General features: G+C 50.1%; 1 protein-coding gene across 1 annotated transcript; it reads left to right on the forward strand.

The window, feature by feature from the left end:
- The first annotated feature begins 3,390 nt into the window (after positions 1 to 3,390).
- RNF126 (ring finger protein 126) lies at positions 3,391 to 17,882 on the forward strand. Its single transcript, XM_044453423.1, has 9 exons — positions 3,391 to 3,494; positions 10,717 to 10,775; positions 12,379 to 12,442; positions 13,466 to 13,710; positions 13,962 to 14,030; positions 14,432 to 14,501; positions 15,292 to 15,385; positions 16,111 to 16,226; positions 16,953 to 17,882. Exons 1-9 carry the CDS (start codon positions 3,420 to 3,422, stop codon positions 17,112 to 17,114), a joined length of 954 nt encoding a protein of 317 aa, XP_044309358.1. The 5' UTR covers positions 3,391 to 3,419; the 3' UTR covers positions 17,115 to 17,882.
- Positions 17,883 to 19,203: the final 1,321 nt, after the last annotated feature.

A 19,203-nucleotide genomic window follows, 5' to 3' on the forward strand; every position in this document is an offset into this window, starting at 1 on the left:
GACTGGAGGGTGTCGTCAGTGGTCCCAATTTTCAGAAAGGGTAGTAGAAGGGACATGGGGAATTGCAGACCAGTAAGCCTTACGTCCATTGTAGGGAAAACAATGGAAAGGCTCATAATAGCGAGAGATCTAGTGATGCTAGATAGGGAAGGGAGGCTGATGGCCACACAACACGGCTTCCACAATAACAGGTCCTGCCAGACAAACCTTGTGGAATTGTATGACAAGGTTTCGAGGTGCCTAGATGGAGCGGATGATAGTGCCCCATGATAGCCTAGTTGAGAAACTGAGGAGTTTTGGGATGGACCAATGCATTGTCCAATGGATGATGGACCAAAAGCAGAGGGTAACCATTAGTGGGGAATCATCGGGATGGCAGCCAGTGACAAGCGGGGTCCCCCAGGGCTCTGTCCTGGGGCCGATCCTGTTTCATCTTTTCATCAATGACATGGAAGAAGGGGTGACCAGTCTCTGATCAAATTCGCAGATGACACTAAAACTGGGGCAGTGGCCACAACTGAGGAGCAGGTACTCCGGATCCAAAAGGATCTGGACAGACTATGGAAGTGGGCAGGAGACAACAGGATGGCATTCAATGTGGGTAAGTGCAAGGTCTTGCACTTGGGGCATAGGAATGGGTGTCACAAGTACAGGTTAGGGGACAAGTGGCTGGAGAGCAGCGCTTGTGAAAGGGACCTCGGGGTGCTGGTCGAATGCAGGCTGAACATGAGTCAGCCGTGTGATGCGGTGGCCAAGAGGGCGAACGCCACCCTTGGTTGCACAGCCAGAAGTGTGGCTTCTAGATCGAGAGAGGTGTTACTGCCACTCTACACGACTCTAGTGCGCCCACAACTGGAGTATTGTGCTCAGTTTTGGGCCCCTCATTACAGGAAGGATATGGCCAGGTTGGAGTCAGAGCAGCGAAGGGCCACAAGGTTGGTGGCCGGTTTGCAGGGGAAGCCGTATGAGGTGAGACTGAGGGAACTGGGTCTCTTCAGCCTGGAGAAGAGGAGACTCGGGATCTGTTGGCGACATGCAGGTATGTGAGGGGGTGTCACATGGAGGTGGGTAGAGGCCTGTTCTCCCCTGCAGAGGAGGGCAGGATGCGCTCCAGCGGAGTCAAGCTCATGGAACCAAGGTTCAATTTGGGTGCCAAGAAGCACTTCCTGACAGTCAGGACCCCGAGGGTGTGGAATGGGCTTCCACGAGAGGTCGTTGTGGCCCCATTGCTGAGGGTGTTCAAGGGTAGGCTTGACATGCACATGGTGGGCATGTTGTGAGTGGAACCGGCTGGAGCCGGGGGTCAGACTAGATGGCCATGGAACCCCTTCTGACTTGCACTTTTTCTATGTTTGTGAAAAATAAGCCACCCTCCAAAAGCTGCCAGGTTCACACACCATGGCTGCTTATCTAGGCTTGGTTCTCCTGCCCCACAATCTTGTTCAAGTCACCTTCACTCGTACATCTAATGGGGCAGTCAAGGACTTGTGGTAAGAAACAAACCCGCCCCGTGCCCAGATGTTTCTTAAAATGCTGCGGTCACGCAGAATTCCAGCACGGATTATTTTCAGGGAGCCCTTGAAAGACCAAAAGCGCAGTCCTATCGCTGGAGGATGCTGGCTGGCCATAGAAAATTTTGGGGTCTTCGTTCCAAACTTAGAAGCACGCTCCCAGGTTGGAGCTGGGACTCCCAAATTCAAAGCGGCCTGTAGCTCCAAGGTTTGAAGGCAAACCTGGCTTTTTTTTTTTTTTTTTTGCAGGGCCAAAATGCATGAAAGCCATCTTTGTCTTTGCACATCTCCCACCCTTAACAGGATAATACGTAATCTGAGTTTGTCCCCTGGATTGCACTTTGAAACATTTATTATGGCAAATGTTGTGATCCATGAAAATTTAGTCTTTAGGGCTCTCTCTGGGTGTATTTCATGTATCTCCCACACGTTACACCATCTCTCTCTTTGGCTGGATTGCATCTTGAGATCCAACTATTTAACTCATTTAACCCTTTATATGAGTTAAAGGGTTACGGAAGTGGAATTCTGTTTTAGTCCCTCCATTCTCTTCCTTTTGTAGCAATTTCCACACACTCCTCTGGAGAAGGTCTATGAGGTAGTGTCCTTTTTTCCAGATTTAAAACCAGGCAATGCATTTGTGATGTCTCTATCCTGTTTTACCTTTATGGAACATCCCAAGTAAGCTTTCCCTGATCCTTTTATTCTCACAACATCCATTTGCCATAATATTGTCCGAGACTGTGACCTGACCCAGGTCACCCAGGGAATATCCTGACTGACTAGAGATTTGGAGCAAGGCCTTTGCAAACACAGGAGACGTGATTCAAGCGTTGCAACGTGGAGGGAAAGGAGGGGTGAGAACAGGACTCTGTTAATGGGGAAACCTGGGAGACCTTACATGCTTAACAAATACATAAAGTTGTTTATCAGAGAGCCAGCATAGTCTTGAGAATGCTGAGAGCTGGGTTGAAATCCCCACTCAACCATGAAACTCACTGGGTGACTTCCAGCCAGTTGGACCCAACCTGACTTCCCTCGCAGGGTTGTTGTGAGGATCAAATGGGGTGGAGGAGGGTTCTGTAAGCTATCTGGCGTTAAGGGATGGAAAGAAATGGAAAGGAATGACAGCAGCCCTTTATTGCTTGAGTTTTTAATTGGTTTCTGTGAAATTCAGCTCAGGTTAACTGCAGCCTAAGCAAGGGGAAGAAAAGCAGGCTCAATAGTGAATATTTATTAGATTTATATCTCATCGTTATTCCTTGCAAGGAAGTCAAGGTGGTTTGCATAATTCTCCTCCCCCAAACTGCGTCCTTGCTGCAACAGCAGGTGAGGAAGGCAGGTCTGAGAATCTGTGGCTGGCCTAAGGTCTCCCTGTCAGCTCCATGACTGAGTGGGGACTCGAACCCAGGCCTGCTGAGCCCTGGACCTGCTCTGCCTTCTGCGAAAGCTCCAGCCAGGCCTGGGGCGTGGGCAATCTGGGTTCTGCGCAGGGCTGTTGGTGCGGGATAAGACTGGGCAGCAGGAAGAGAATTAAATCAGCAGTCCAGTGCTGTGCAAGAAAGAAGGCGAGATATAAATCTAATAATGAATGAATCCCACTTCCAGTCCTGCTTTTCCCATAATTCCCCATGGGCTGCCTTTACTTCCGCCCCGCAAGGAGGGGGACACAAGCGCCGCTCTCGGAGCGGCTCCACCTCCCCCGCCCCTCCCTCCCTCCCTGCCTGCCTGTCCGCCAAGTGACTTTTTCTGACCGCGCGCGGCCGCCGTAAGCCGCCTGCGTGGCCGCGCGTCCTGACGTCACATGTGACGTGATGTGCGCTTATCTTCCTCCCCGTCGGGGGGCGGGGGGAGCAGAGGGGAAGAGGAGGAGGAGGAGGAGGAAGAGGAGGAGGAGGAGGAAACAAGATGGCGGAGGCCTCCCCGCAGCCGGGACGGTATTTCTGCCACTGCTGCTCGGCCGAGATCGCCCCGCGCCTGCCGGTGAGTGAGCGGGCGAGTGAGGTGGAGGGGGCCGGGGGGCGGCTGCTGCGGCCTCCGGCCTCTCCCGATGCCTCCGGGGTAGACTGTCCCTGTCCAGGGAGGCTCTACACGGGGTAGCTGGCCAGGGCTGCTGGGAGTGGCGGCCCTGCGGGGCTCTCCGCCGCCCCACCTCAGACAGGGCAGCCTCTGTGCTGCGAGGTGGAGGGGCTTCTCAGCAGGAGCTGCTGCTGAAACGGGTAGGCTAGGGGTTCGTCTGGAGCCTGTGTTCCCCGGACGGGCGGCCCCCAAGAGCCTCCCCGCAGGGGAGCTGAGTCCTGGGGTCCGGAGGGACACCACGCCGCGCCTCATGGGCTTGGTGGCTGGGAGGTCCCACTCTCTGCTGCACCGTTTTCCTGTTTCTGGGCTCAGGCAGTGGCAAGAACGGCCCAGCTTTGGGCACACAGTGCGAGTGTTCCCAGCCTGTGGCCCTGCAGAGGTTTGGGACTACAGCTCCCATCAGCTGCATCCGGCAGGACTAGTGGGCAAGATTTATGGGAGTCCTGAGCCTCTGCCAGAGTTGGGAACAGGTGGTCCTCAATGTGCTGTTGGGCTGCACCGTCTCCCCCTTTGGCCATGCTGGAGGAGTTCCTTCTATGTATGGGGGGCACAGCTCCCCCCCCCCCCGCACCAGAGGCTATACACACCTGAGGATAGATGCGTCTCTCCTATAAGAACCACACTGCAAGAGCCCCTGGTGGAGCAGAACCACCTTGTCCAATTTCCTACTTCCCACCAAGTTGCCCACAAGCAGGGAACACATCCCAGAAATATGTAAGGTGGTCACACCTAGAGCATTGTCACATTTATGACTCTGCATCTTCACACATGCCAATGTTTGTTGGTTTATCTTGGTTCTTTGCAAACTGAACACAAACTAGTAATGTGATATGTCTGCTAAAAGCTTAATGCTTTCTAAAGCTCCGGAAAAGAATGGACAATGTTAACAGAAAGTTTTTGCTTTATAGCATTGGTTTTACATATATACACATGCACAAACACCCATGTAACACTTTACAAAGAAGAGGGATAACAGCTCCAAAACCCAAGGGATTCACAGTCTAAAATAGACACAGGAAAACAGTGGGGTAGAGGAAGAAAACAGAAGCATGGGTAAGCAACAGAAGACTATGTGATGATTCTAGTTTTAAGTGTAGCATCCACGTCATCAGAAGTAATAATTCTGTAATGTACCATTTAGACAGTATTTGGGGTGCTGTTTCCATCTGGGGACATTCCATGTTCAGAAGCCAATGAACAAGCAGGAGGGGACAAGGAAGTTCAGTGATTCGGAGTCCTACATTGAACGGTTGGCTACGCTTAGCCTAGCAGGTACAAGGCGAAAAGGGGATGTGCTCACAGTCTCCCAGTATCTGAAGGGCTGTCCTGCAGAAAATGGAGCAGACTTGTTGCTTCAGAGAAGTAGGACTAGTTCGAAAGGGTGGAACAGGCAGGGAAGTAGAGCTCTGCTAACTACGAGGACAAACATCCTGTGTGAGAGATGCTTGACAGTGGGATTGTTTTCCTTGAGAGTTGGCGAACTCTTCTTTAGTGGAGATATTTAAGAGGCCAGGGATGAATCTATCAGGGATGCTGTGTTTGCAACATTCCTCCACTGACTGGACAGCTGAGCCAGGTGACTTCCTAGCCCACTTTGAGCTCTTCCAACCTCTGCTTTTCTCCTGGTGTCCTGTCTCTTACATTTATTTATTTATGTATTTACATATATTTATAGTCTGCCTATAATTGCCGAGGCCTTCTTAGGCGGCTTACGATGTAAAACTTACCAACAGTAAAAACACATTAAAAATCAGTTAAAGCATAATAAATTAGACATCTATAAAAACAAGTTTAAAAAGGCCACAGCATACAGGCTAAACGTTTAAAAAAATCCTAAAAAGGTAAGTCTTTCCGAAAGGAGAATAGAGATGGCGCCAGGCGGATTTCCCTAGGGAGGGAGTTCCAGAGATGGGGGGCAGCCGCAGAAAAGGCCCTTCGGCTGGTTGCCCCCCTTCTCGTCTCCCTGCGAGTTCTATTTGAGGGTGATTTCTTTCCATCCTTGCTTGTTTGGGGTATACCATTCGGAGGCAAGCTACCTCTGATCAAGTATCCCCCCTCGCCCCATGTTAGCTTTTATGTCACTTAACCTTTGACAGCGCCCCTTCATTTAAAATCCTTTAAAAGGGTTCTTTTAAAAAAAGAAATAGGGACTCCCCCTTGTCAATTGCACTGGATGATCTCTACCTTTTGTACTGCGACTTTAATGTTGCCATCTTCGATGATTTTAAATCTTAGATGATTTAAATGCTCTAAGCTGCCTTGAGTCCCAGTACTGGGAATAAGCCAAATATGAACACATGTAGTTATGGGAGATCCCAGCAGAATTGTTATCGGGATGGCTCGGTCTTGGCTAGCATCCCTGCCTTCAGTTGCAGAAGGCCAGCTCAATGACCCGCAAGGAAGTTCATGAGCAGAGCTTAAAGATAACTGCTCTCCCTCATCACTGGTCTTTTCCATCTCCAGCCAACCCTTATCACCCTCCAGATGTGCTGCGCTAAATCTCTTCTAATCCCCAGCCAGAACTGAGTTGCCGAGTGCAGAAGAGCAGTCTTGCTGAGCCCGTGCCCGCCCCAGAGGACCGCTTCTCCTCCAGGATCCTTTCTTCCCCCTTTTTAGTAAGAACCCAAGAGCCCTGTCACGTTAAACCAGTTCAGTTGCCCAGTCCTGTGTTGTGTTTCCCATGGCAGTCACCCCGTGTCCCTAAGGGATGCCTGGAAGTAGGGTGAGATGGTAACAGCTCGGTAACAGCCTGGAAGTAGGGTGAGATGGGGGTAACAGCCCCCAGCACCTGGTGGTTAGAGGTAAGGTGCTTTTAGGGGCATAGGCGACCACGTGGAATATCACTTTTTCCTTGTCCCTTACATTGAGTATTTAGAGGTGCTGTATATAGCAGCATGCCTTGAGATCGCTGCTTAGGGGTGTGTCTCCATTTCCACAGCCATGGAGATTTTACCGTCTAGCTGAACTGGAGATATTATCAGAAAATGGCACAAACAGAAGGGAGAGGACAGCTCTCTGATTGGCTGGGTGGGGGTTAACAGCAGCGGGCAGGTGGAAAGGTATTTGAACATTGAACTGAGGTTTCAGGTATTCCACTGTGCATGGCTGGATCTCGACAAGAGGAAAATACTGGAGCCTTTGGTGGCCCCAGCCTTTGACTTCCCCTCCTGAGAGAGGGGCGACTGGTTCCATCTGTCCTGTTTTCATGCTGGACTTTAAAAACATGGATTTTTCTTAACTAAAAGGTGTTTATTTACCTTACACGTGGCTGCTCCTTCTGGTGGGAGCCAACGTCTTTCTGTACTCATTTAGTGTGTGCTGTATATGGGGTAGTTTATTGGTTGGTTGTGAGTTCATGGATTTGATATTCTGAAGTTGTCTTATAGCATATGCCACCCTGGGAAGACTGCAGTCTTGAAACGTGGCTTGGATACGTTGGAAATCGACTTTCAGCCCAAGAGCCAACGTTCCATTTCAGAGAGACTCTCATGGGCTGCGTTCCACTGCAGGGCCGAAACACCTGCATAAGTTTTAGTTGAAATGGCCTAAAATGTCCTTGCTGCCACTAATCGAAACCTCGTTGAGGGTAGAACTGGGGAAGGGAGCAAGGCCATCAAGGGAACTGGGGTGGGGTGGGTAAATCTCCCAGGTTCTGCCCTCCACTTTGATGAATTTTGCCTGAGATGTTTCCTTCTCCAGACACTGTTTTTTAAGCAGCAGAATGTATGCACGTTTTCATCCACTTTCTGGCAAAGAAGCAGCAATTCAGTGTCTGGGCAGGTTGAGGGAACATGGCAGCCTGGGCCCGAGAACTGGGAGTAAGCCATGGAGTCCCAGATCAACATCTGACCTGGACCCCCCAGCCAGGCCTGGTGCTTCCCAGCCTTGACTAAGAGCTGGACTTCCCTTCTGACTCTGGGTCCTCCCAGAGAAAGTACCTTGTCCGAGGCCACTCGGGGATATAGTAGCATCTCAGTCTCCGCACTGCTGTCCTTGGGCTCACTCACCTCCCAAGACACGCCAGTTTCAATACTGCCTGGTCTTTTTGCCCTGTAATCCCTTCGGTTCTTTGCCTTTGCAACACCTGGGGCACCAAACTCGGTTCCCTTTGCACCATCAAGGCATAGCTAGGTCTTCCCAGCTAGCTTTCTTGCTGAGTCGTCTCAGAACTGTCTTGCCAGATTAGAGCAGGGCCAGTACAAGAGCCAATCGGGTAACTTTGGGGCAGTCACAGCCTGGCCTCCTGGCCTACCTCACAGGGTTGCTGTTGTGAGGGTAAGATTGAGAGGAAAATTATGCAAGCCACCTTGATTTCTTTGGAAGGAAAAATGGTGGGATATAAATATAAAATGTCTTACATACCCTCTGATTATTATAAAAACTCAAGACAGATTACATGAAAAGCCAAGAAAAATATTAATATTTATTAAAACTTTATATTACCCAGTCCCTTGCTGTACGCACACCTGTGGTCCTTTCCTGCCTCCCTCCCCAGTATTAATACTGTGGCATAGGATTTAGGACTGAGGTTCTGAAGTGCTCCTTGCTCTGAGGTTGAATTCCAAGGGACCACATCCCAGGGGCTGGAAGGCCTTAAGGGGAAAGGGGTGTTGCCAGTGACAAAGGAGGTGTGACTCAAATGCCAGCGATAGGACAGGGTATAAATGGATTAAATAAATAAATAAATAAATAAATAAATAAATAAATTTTAGCATTCAGCTCTTCCTGCATTGAACTTTAGGAGAAAGATGTTAACTTTATGGAAGTGGGTGGGACCGCACAAAATCCAGGGAATCACCAGATGATCACTCACCGGGGAAACTCCAAAGAACCGGATTGAGGCTCCAGGTGCGCTGGCTTGGACCCAAGGACTTTTTTCCCTCCCCTCCCCCTCCCCCTCTGTGCATTTCGGTGTCAAAGCATGAGTGGAGTGCCCTGGAGACTGAAAAGATTTCGGGTCATAGGTGATGTGAGCAGCCAGCTCCCTGCCCGAGACCTTGTTGAGCTGCTTCCAGGCAGGGCAGACCACCCTGTGCTAATTGCGCAGAGAAAGCTGCCTCCTGCGCCCCTTTTGCACTCATAGTGGGGGGGGGGAGCACGAGCGAGCAAGCTCACAAGGGTCCAAACAGGCTTTTTCATTTGTGGCACCCCAGTTTTGGAATGATCTCCAAGAGGTGGCAGCTGGCACCCACTTTGCATTCTTTTCATTTCCCCAGCATTTTAATAGATTAGCTCTGTTTCATATATTCCATTTTATTTTGCGCTACTGCCGTGCTTCAATGTTGTATCATAGCAATTGCAGTTGTGGTTATGGTTTTATTTGGTTTTGATTCCTTTATATTAATGTGTGTATCTTGTAAACATTTGTTTAATTTTAACTTCTTAACTGCCCAGAGAGCCTCATCTATTGGGCAGTATAAAAATTAAACAAATAAACAAACAAATAAATAAATGCAAGCAGTTCGTCAGCCTGAAAGCTACCATTCTGCCATGGCCAGTAGCCTCTGCATTAGGTGGCTATCGATGTTCCCCTATGGGAGAAACACTGAGCCCTTTTGGTTGGTGTGGGGATGGCATCCCCACAGTGGAGAGACACCCTGGGTGTGGGGACAGCAAAAAGACCCCCTCCTCTTTGGATTGGCCGGTTCTTTCTGCCCAGTCTCAGCAAGCAAGGCCTGTATGGACTAGAATAGTTGGCATTTGGTGGGGGAAGCTGGTGGGCTGGCTCTCTTCAGGTGCTAACTAGGCTGTCTCCATATTAACCCTTAATATTGAAGTGAGCATGTCTCTCAGTACCAGCAGTGGGGAAGTAGGGATGGGGAACGGTTTTTCTGCTCCTCCTTTGCTGGTGGGCTTCCTGCAGAGCCGTTCCAGAAACTCCAGGAACCTTCTGTTCGCACCTTGCCTTTTTATTTCTCAGCTTTTTTGCCATGGAGGTAGTTGTGAGGTGTGTATCGGGTTGCCCCTTTGCTTGACTTGGATGCAGGTAAGCTGCGAAAAACTGAGGAAGAGGCTGTGCTCTCACTTAAGACAGTTTTGCAGCATGACCCTCTACATCTTTGCGCCAAACTGAGCCCTCCTGAATTCCATGGGGCTTTTAAATTGGGCGTTTCTGTGTGTGTGTGGCGGGGGGGTGGGGAGGTGATATGTCGGCAACGTCACCATGCCTGGACATGCTGGGGAGAGATTCTGGGCTTCTCATGGACAAGTGACGTGCTGGTCTGGGCTGTTGACTCCTGTCTGGCTAACCCAGTGGTGGGAATGGTCCCAAGTAGCCAAGTGTTCTGCAAAGCAGTGCGTTGGGTTTGGTTCTGCCCCCGCAAGGCAGCATTGCGAGCTGGAGACCATAGCAACAGGTCAGCAGGTTGTCTGGACGACAAGGTAAGCCGCTGGTCGCCTCCTGCTTCATCTGATAAAAGATGCCAAGCAGGAGAGTACTGAATGCGTGTGCAGCTCCTTCGCAGCAAGCCAGAAAGTCTCTGCCAACTGAATGCTGAGAACCTGTGCGCCCTGTAATTCTACACGCGTTCTGGGGTTCCCAGCAGGACATGTGCTTGGCTTTGGGGCACAGGGAGCCCCCTTAGTCAGGGAACAGGGATGCTTGTTCAGAGTTAGAGGCCCGGAGGCATTTATGTCCAAGCAGCAAACTTTCCTTCAGGCAAAAGACAGTTGTAATGCTGTATGTTCCAGAGTCTTCTGCTCGGCACGTCTCTGTTCGTATGATTGCTTGGCTTCATCTTACTTGGACAATTCTCGCTCCTGGGGCCAGATCCCTGCTAGCCCCATGTTCACAAGAAACCCAAACCTGCATAGATGGGCTGGGAGGGCCAGGTTTGACGTTAAGTAGAAACCCAGAGCATGGTCTGAAGGTACGGAAGGCATTCGCCATGTGGAAGCTAAGCAGGTCCAGGACTGGCCTGAACCTGGAGGGGAGATTCTTTGGGAACTGCATGTCCCTGCCTTGAGTTCCACAATGGGAGAAAGGTGGGATGGAAATATAACCAATAAAGTGCTGCTGGGTGTGTAGGGAGGGGCTGGGGGGCTGAGGAGTGGTGCCCCAAACCCTGCAGACAACGTGCTGCAAGTTCTCTCTCCCAAGTTCTCACATGGTTTTCCTCTCCTACAGGATTATATCTGTCCAAGGTGTGAATCTGGTTTTATCGAGGAATTACCTGAAGAACCTAGGTAAGCGCTCCTCCCCCTCTCATTTCTGGAAACATGTGCGTGTGGGTTTGGGGCTTGTGTTCACTTCCTCCCTGGCGTGGAGAGTTCTCTCGCCAGCTTTGTTTCTGAGACGGTCCTAAGTTCTTCAGACTTCTTATCAGCTCCTTCCTGTCTGCTCTTGGGAAACGGCACTCCTCATGTTTGTGTGATGGCGCAGTGCAGATAGCAGGTTTTGCTTTTGGTTTCCTGCCTTTAAACTAGAAAAGTAGTAACTAGAAATCCACCAGTAGCTAGAAAAGTAGCACAGGCCAAAGAAGGGCGTGGCCGGCATCTTTCCCCCCCTAGTTTTCCAGCTTTCTGCTTCTCCTGGGACTGGACAGTCCGTCCTCCCTTCTTGAGTCTGCATTTGCAAGGTGGGCTGAATGACGTGCAAGGCCTATACCAGCTGAAATGCCAGCCTGGGTCCTTGGATGCTGACGTTGCTCACACTGTTCTGGGCATCCATTTTGCTTCTGGGTACTCACAGTCCTGGTCCTTAACTCAAAAGCCCAGTACGATGGAGCCCTGGTCCCTGGAGAATGACCCGCTCTCGTCTGGGTCCCTGGCCTATAAGCTCTTGAGATTTGGTGAGCTCTTGTTTCAGCTGCAGTGCCAAATCCTCTGGCCATACTCTTGCATTTTGCTTTGATTCTGCTTTCGGGGGCAGGCTGGAGAAACTTCCATGGCGTTTTGCCCTTTGGTGCACCCTGCATGGTTCTTTACCTGGGTGGTATTCTGTCATCTTTATTTGCCCCTGTGCTGTCTCACATTTTTCAGTTTGATGCCTCGGTTATCCCAGAGGACTTAATTGACATCCTTGTTGCTGGCAGCTTCAGTGCCTAATAGAAACTAAATTAGGATTTTAAAAAAAATTGAGGAAAATAATTAACTAACACTTCTGTGATTCTCTTCTCTGAACATCTATAATGATTTAAAGTTTATTTAAGAGACATCTGCTTTGGCTTCACTCTATATATCCCAGAGAGTAGAGAGTAAAACAAAGTCATTGAGGCACCCACTGATTTGGGGGGAAGCTGCTCTGAATCCATTTGGCTTACTTGAGAGTAGATTCCAAGACTCTGTGTGTGTGTGTCTGTATCTATCTCAGGGATATCAAAATCAGTCTCCAGTGCAGTTTCTGCCTCCATCCATAGCATTTTGACTAGTGTACTTGGGGCTTTAAAATAAGCACAAGCATTCATCATTATTCATACCTTCCGTAAACCCTGTTTAAGAAACAGGGAGTGGAGATTCCTAACTGGCATTCTTTCTGTGCGTCTAAGCGATTATCCCAGCCGGCGATGCGCATGCACTTCTGTCAAAGGCAAAACAGGGAGCGGTTCTGCCTCCACACCCAGAGATTGTCTGCTGAAGAATACAGCCATTGGCCCAAGAATAGGACAGGCTAAAGGAAAAAGCCAAATGGTATTTCTGGGGACTGGCAGAGAGGAAAAAGTGCAAAGATGAGTTGAGCCATTTCTTGTGCTGCCCTCGTGCACAGACCAGTTATGGACTAGTGAGCACAGATGTCTGCAGAAATGACTAGGTCCACATGAGAAATTGGTTTGGTTTCACTTCTTCCAAGGAATGCCGAGAACGGCACCAGCTCCTCCACGTCGACCAGCGATCAGAGCAGACAGCCGTTTGAGGTGAGCTCCATGTGTTACGTTTCTCTTAGCTGTCCCGTTTAGATAAATGTACATAGTACCAATTCCCAGTTAGAAGGAACATGGGTCTCAGTGACCAGAGGAGTCGCCCAAGGCTTTGGAGAGGACTTGTTAATCAGAAATCACGTTGCTGGGCTGGGTGAACGTTCTGGTCACTCATTGACGGAGCTCAGCATTTTCACGTGGAAATGTCCATTTCGTTCCCTGGCTGCTTCACTCAGAAAGGGCATGGCATACCTCTCAGTCCAGGGATCAAATTCTACTTCCGGAGGAACTTGTGGGCCAAAGGCGAAAGGGATGTGCCAAGAGTATGTGCTGTGTGCCATCGAGTCATCCCCAACTGAGGGCAGCCATGTAAATGAAAGCCCTTCAAAGGTCCTATCCATCAGGACCTGTTTTCTGTTCTGGTCGTGGCTGCAGCAGGTCTTGGCTTCTCATGTGGTGTCCAAAAAGGGCTTTTGCTCCTAGGGAAAGTTCTGGCTTAATAGGATCCAGGACCCACCTACCTGCCCTTGCCTGTCAACTTTTTACCACCAGAGACACAAACCGGGTGGGCCAACTGTGCCTCCCCTCAGTGCTAACCTGCATAGCAAGCAGTGAAGTCTGATGGGTGTTGTAGTTCAGCGACACCTGGGGAGAAGCATTTTAGCCTTTTCAGTGGGGGAAATGGTCCACAAGCCAGAAAAACCAGAAAACCATCAGTGGAAAGAAAAGTCTTTGGGAAGGGCTGTGATATGTGAGGAGGCCTGGAACTGGCTTCTGGGTTTGGGGTCTTCCCTTGAATTAAAATGTTGTAGGGCCAGAAAAGATGGTAGCAAAGACACACACACACACCCAGTAGGGCTGCAACCACTCAGTTGTAGTATCAATGGGTCTGTGTCTGAATCCTGTACTCAGTGTACCACAGTATAATTACCTTTGCTTATTTCTGTTTCTGTTTCTTTCACTGTTTCTTTTTGTGTTTGTTTCTCTTTCCGTTTTCCTTTTTTCTCCTTCCCTGGCTAGAATGTGGATCAGCATTTATTCAGTTTACCGCAGGGCTACGGCCAGTTTGCTTTTGGGATCATCGACGACAGCTTTGAGTTTCCAGCCTTCGGGTCCAACGCTCAGTCGGAAGACAACCGGGACGCCGAGAACCGGCGAGAGCGAGAGCACCAATCTCGGCACAGATACGGTGCCAGGCAGCCTCGGGCCCGTTTTACCACCCGGAGGACTGCTGGCCGGCACGAGGGCGTCCCCACGCTAGAAGGGTGAGGGCAGCTTGTGGGGTCTGCAGTCAAAAGCGGCTGTGTGTTGTCTGTTTGAATATAAGAATCTCATTTAAGATCAAATATATTTTCATGGAAGAAGGATTTGGGTTTAAAAGTTGCAGTGGCAAAATTTAAAATCAGAACCTTTCTTCTTTCCTTCTTATTTTCTTTCTTTCTTTCCTTCTCCCCCTTCCCCTGCTCCCTCCCTCCCTCTGGGCATGGCCTGGATCCCCTTCTCTCCTCCTCTGCAGAATCATCCAGCAGTTGGTCAATGGGATCATCGCACCTACCACGATACCGAATCTCGGAGTCGGACCCTGGTGAGCCGCCTTTTCCGAAGGCCCTGCCCACTTCCCCCTTCTTCCTTGCTGACTTCCACTTCTAACAGGCCTGGTTGCCTGTCACCTGGAGATAACAGAGAAATTTATTGTTAAAAATGGAAACACAGAAATTTATCCCGCCCATCATCACACCATTTCGATTGCATTTTTAAATGAAACTGTGATTGCTAGATTCTGTACCCATCAGACACTTCCCCTTTCATAGCTAAGGGGCACCATGACTGCCTTTCCTTCCATGCAACTGGAAAACAAAATGGCACACTTGAATTTATGGTAGTGAGTCTGTGAACCCAAAGGCTTCCTAGCCTGCCCTTTCTTTCCTTCTGCTGGTCCCATTGAGCAACTGACACCCTCTCCCTGTTGTCTCTTCATTCACAAAGGGGAGTCCTGCATTCAAATCCCATGGACTACGCTTGGGGCGCCAATGGCTTGGACGCCATCATTACTCAGGTGAGCCTGGCTGGGCCTTTGCAGGGCAGTTTGGAGCCGCTTTCCCTCCTGGGGACAGAGGTTTTACCTCCCATCAGGACACGGTCTGATTTCAGCTGGGCTAAAGTTTCGGGTCTCTGAGTGGGACCGCCATCTTCTGAGGCAGCCGGCCTCTTAGTAATTTGTGGGTGAGCCGCTCGGGAGAGCTGAGGCCTTCCTGTCCCTGCCCCACAGGGAGGCTCCAGTTTGGCTGCTTGCTGTGGGGGAAGCGGATTGTGCAGTCGGATCGCCCCCCCACCCTGCCTTGATCCAGCAGGGGTGTCCTCTGGCAGGCATACAGCCAGAAGGTATGAGCCACTCAGTGCCAAGACCCGAGTCAGAGGAGCGCCTAGTGAGCTTTGCAGCCAAGTGGGGATTGGGACCCGCTCTCCCCCATGCTGGGCCAACACAAGCCACTGCCAGGCTTCCAGAATGCAGTCTGGTTTCTTCAGCTGATCTCTGAGCTCCACCAAGTGTTGACCTCTAAGAAAGCTGAAGGGGGCCTCTGAGCAAGAGCTCAGCCCGGAAACCTGTTTTCATTTCCAGAAGCAAGTTCTCTGCCCTTACACACCTGAGGCCAGTTCTGGGTCACATCGACTTTGCTTTCTTTCCTGTACCCAAGAGATATTAACCTGCTGCGGCCGTCGAGCCATTGAAAGCTCTTTACCAGTCAGCATTAATCACGCAGGGCACCGCTGGGAGAGGCAAAACCTCCTTTCCTTGACTCCTGATTGACTGTGCCAAAGCATCCTCCATTGTTTCCCCCTTTCAGCTACTGAACCAGTTTGAAAACACAGGCCCCCCTCCTGCAGACAAAGAGAAGATCCAGAGCCTTCCAACAATCCATATAACAGAAGAACACGTAGGTACGTGCATTGCCCTCTCCCCGCCCCCCCCTTTCTTCTTCTCCCCCTCCCCCCCCTCCTCCTCCACCAAAGCTGCATTCAGAAGAAATAACCAGAAAAATTTTATACACAGCGTGAATGAATTTCTGCTTTTCATCTCTCCATTTGCCATTTGCTTTTATAACTTTTGTGTAGGTGAGCTGGCAGTGCTTTGATTCATTTCTGTTTCTTGAATTATGCCCTTTGTTATGTGTCGGGCTTCCAGCAATGTATAATCTTCTGTAAGAACCTTCTGCTGACCGGGCCTGCAGTACATTAAACTTCACTAAAGCAAAAGCCCATGTGGCACTTTGAGTAGTTACTTTCTGTAAACATTAAACACTTGCCACTTCACGGCTGGCATCCACCCACTGGCACCCTGAGTTCTCTGCTAATTAATGAATGGGTTCGTAATTGCTCCATTGTGCACACAAATGCTGATAAAATGCACAGGGGAGAAAATCGTCTGGGTCTAGGAAGCGTCGATGGTACAGTTATAAATAAATATCCGAAACATTAACCACCTGTAAGCTTCACCCTCAGCCACAGCGGACCATTCAAAGATTATTTCCATTAGTGAGTTTCCGACCTCGGTATCTCTCTTTGTTTGGGAAAGGGACAAATACCCTTGATTCTCATTCTTTCTCTCTCTCTCTCTCTCGCTCTCTCTCGCTCTCTCTCGCTCTCTCGCTCTCTCGGACCTGCAGGTTCTGGACTGGAATGCCCCGTGTGCAAGGAAGATTATGAAGTCGGCGAAAGTGTGCGACAGCTACCCTGCAATCACTTGTTCCATGACGGTTGCATAGTCCCTTGGCTAGAACAGGTTAGACACAAAAACAGAGCACAGAATGATGCAAGCCTGGACAGCCAGCGGTGGATCCCCGTTCTAGGAACTTGTTTTCTGGAGCAGGAGCAGCCAGCCCGGGCTGCGAGGTCCCTCTCTCCCCCCTGCCTTTGCATTTCCCAGTAAAGCACAATCCTTTACTGAGCTGTGTGGGTTTACAAACGGTATAAATCAAAGCAGCGGTCCCTCTGATACGGGAGGGTAGCATCTGCCCATGTGCAGAGCTGAATTCAAAGGGGGAACCTTCTTCCTTTTGGGAAGGGACTTGACTGCAGCCTTCGATTTCGTCACATTGCTTGAGAGCCGGGGATGGGACCAGCGACCGATCCTTAACCAGTCTGTCCTCTTGGGCTGAAGCCTTTTGATAAGGGTGAAGAATTCCCCTTGGTTTCCACCCCTCCCTGTTCTGTATTCTTGCATCCCCGGGGTTCTGATTTCCTTGCTCGTGCCCAGGTTGAAAGGAATGTGCAAAGAAAGCGCCACTCGGGCTTCCAGCTCTTGCACCCTCTCACCCAGAATGCTGCAATACTTGAAAACCTGATCAAAATTTCCTGGGGGGTGGGTTGGATGAATTGGGGGCCACTCCCCTCAACCCCGCATGAGCAAATGCCGTGCTGCCTCCGGAGTGGATTCGGCCAGGCCGGCCGGCTCCGGAACGCCGGCCTCTCTTCCTAACCTCGCTCTCGTCGTCTTTTCTCTCCGAAGCATGATACCTGCCCAGTGTGTCGGAAAAGCTTAAGCGGCCAGAACACAGCCACGAACCCACCAGTACTCTCAGCGATGAATTTCGCATCGTCTTCATCGTCCTCGTCATCTTCCTCCTCCTCCAGTTCACCAAGTAATGAAAACTCCGCAAACAACTCATGAATCTTTCCAGAGCAAACCCTGCGCTGCCCCGTCGTGCTTTTTCTAATGTCACAGCCCTTCCTCTTCCCACCACCACTGCCAGGGGAAAGGAGTGTAGGGTGGGCATCCCCGGAACAGAGCGGAGCAGGGAGAAAGGGACCTCTCATGAAACATAGCGACATCGAGACCCTTTTCTCTTCCCCTCCCCAACACCCCTGGGTGTTGGTGTTAAATAACCCATTCTTTTAAGGGCAGACCCATTCCTTTCCAAAACTGCTGTGTGGACCTTTAAAAACCAGCCAAACAGCTCTGCAAAAAACAAAGCGGCAGGGAATGAATGGAACATGGCAAAGACCGAACAGAGAGATCTGAATTCCAAAGGGGTGTTCAAACATGTCTGTGTCCACTTTTTTTATTTTTTTTTTGGTTAAATTCTGACCAGGTTTTCCTGCCTCCTTCCTCACCTCCGTTCTTTTATGCTTTGATGTATCTCAACCTCGAATGTGGAAATATAATGCGTCCTTTTTCCCCTTCCCTCCTTCCCTAAGGATTTTCTACATCAGGAGGGGATGGTGAAGCTTTTCAAATAGCAGGCATTCAAAAACCCACCGGGGGGGTGGGGTGCACACGACCCTCACAATCAAACAACATTTCCTGACCTTGTTGAGTTTCTTTTTTCCCTCCCCTCACCTTCTGTTTAACACCGCCCTTTTTGGCAATTTGACGAGACTGGGGTTTTTATAATTTTAAATTATTACTGCTGTTAAATAAATGGACATTTCAGTTCGACCCTGTGCTGCAGTTGGGTTTTGTGCTATCGAGAGGAGCCCACCGAAGCCCAACTCTTGGATGGAATGGCTCGGAGCGTGTTCCCCACAGGCAGAGGTCTGCCCCCACCCCCCAGGACAGCGCTGCTGTTTCTAAGAGGTTCTCAGAGCCGTCGTGTCTTGTGTTGCGGGTTGCTAGGCCTGCAGATCAGCCGACTTCTGCTCATGTCCTTTCCTTGATCTGGGCAGCTGTATTTGCCCACAGTAAAACTTGAGCCTCTCTTTCCAGATTGGAAGAAAGTGCTAAGCCGTGTGCAGAAATGGGAAGCGCTTTTACACATTGGTGATTTTATTTTATTTTATATTTTATTTTATTATTTTATTTCATAGCATTCTTGCTTGCCTCGAAGGGGCAGGGCTGTGTGGAATAGGCACCTTGGCTTGGTTGTCATTCAGAGCTCAAAACCAAGCATCTGCACATGTGCCCACAGATTTGTGTGACTCCCACAAATGGTTACTTCAGACACCTTAAGTCCTGGGGCCGAGCCCTCCCCAAAATGCTATTTGCTCCTTCTGGGTCCCCCCATGTATCTTTTTCTTGAGAACCTCCGTGTTGCTCTTCAGGCGTCTGTTTATGTGGTTCAGAAGAAGTCACAGGGTGGACTTTTTTGCCTTGTGGGCCGACTTCAGAATTGGAGGATTTCTCGGGGGTTTGTTGCAGTAGAAGATGTGGCTGGATGTTCCTGGTTCTTATTCCTTTCCTTTCCATGCTGTCCTAAGCCAGAACCACTGAGCAGTGAAGACACTTTGTAAACCTGTTAAAGAGTCTGGCCTTGGGCGTTTTCCTCAAGCCATTTCAACATCTCTGGCTGACTTGAAGTGTCTCTGCCTCGAGGGCTGTCTTAGCCTGGCACGGAAAGGGCCACAGAGTAGGGGCCAGGCAGCCAGGGTGGAATGGGGTGGATAAATTCAAGGGGTGGCTTCCCTCTTGCTTCTGTTCCCTGGGACTTCCTTGAAGTTGACACTCAGGTGAAGACCGTGGGATGTTCATCATAGCATTCAGGGAAGTCGCGTCTGGGAAAGCCACCCCTTGCAGTCCCAATCCGTGTAGAGCTTTATAGGTTGAACCCCACACCTTGCGCCGAGCTCAGGTGCATGCAGGTGGGCAGTGCAACGTTCTGGCTCCCAGTTCTTGGTTTGATTGCTGTGTTTGGCACAGGCTGCCGCTTCCAAACAGTCTTCAAGGACAGCCCCAGGTAGAATGCACTGCAGTAATCTAACCAAGGAGATGACGAAGATTGCAAATCCAGTGCCACTGACATTCCCGGAGCCCCAAGGGACAA

Source organism: Varanus komodoensis, unplaced genomic scaffold, assembly GCF_004798865.1.
Source record: "Varanus komodoensis strain SLA01 unplaced genomic scaffold, ASM479886v1 scaffold79, whole genome shotgun sequence".
In the NCBI taxonomy this organism is placed as follows: domain Eukaryota; kingdom Metazoa; phylum Chordata; class Lepidosauria; order Squamata; family Varanidae; genus Varanus; species Varanus komodoensis.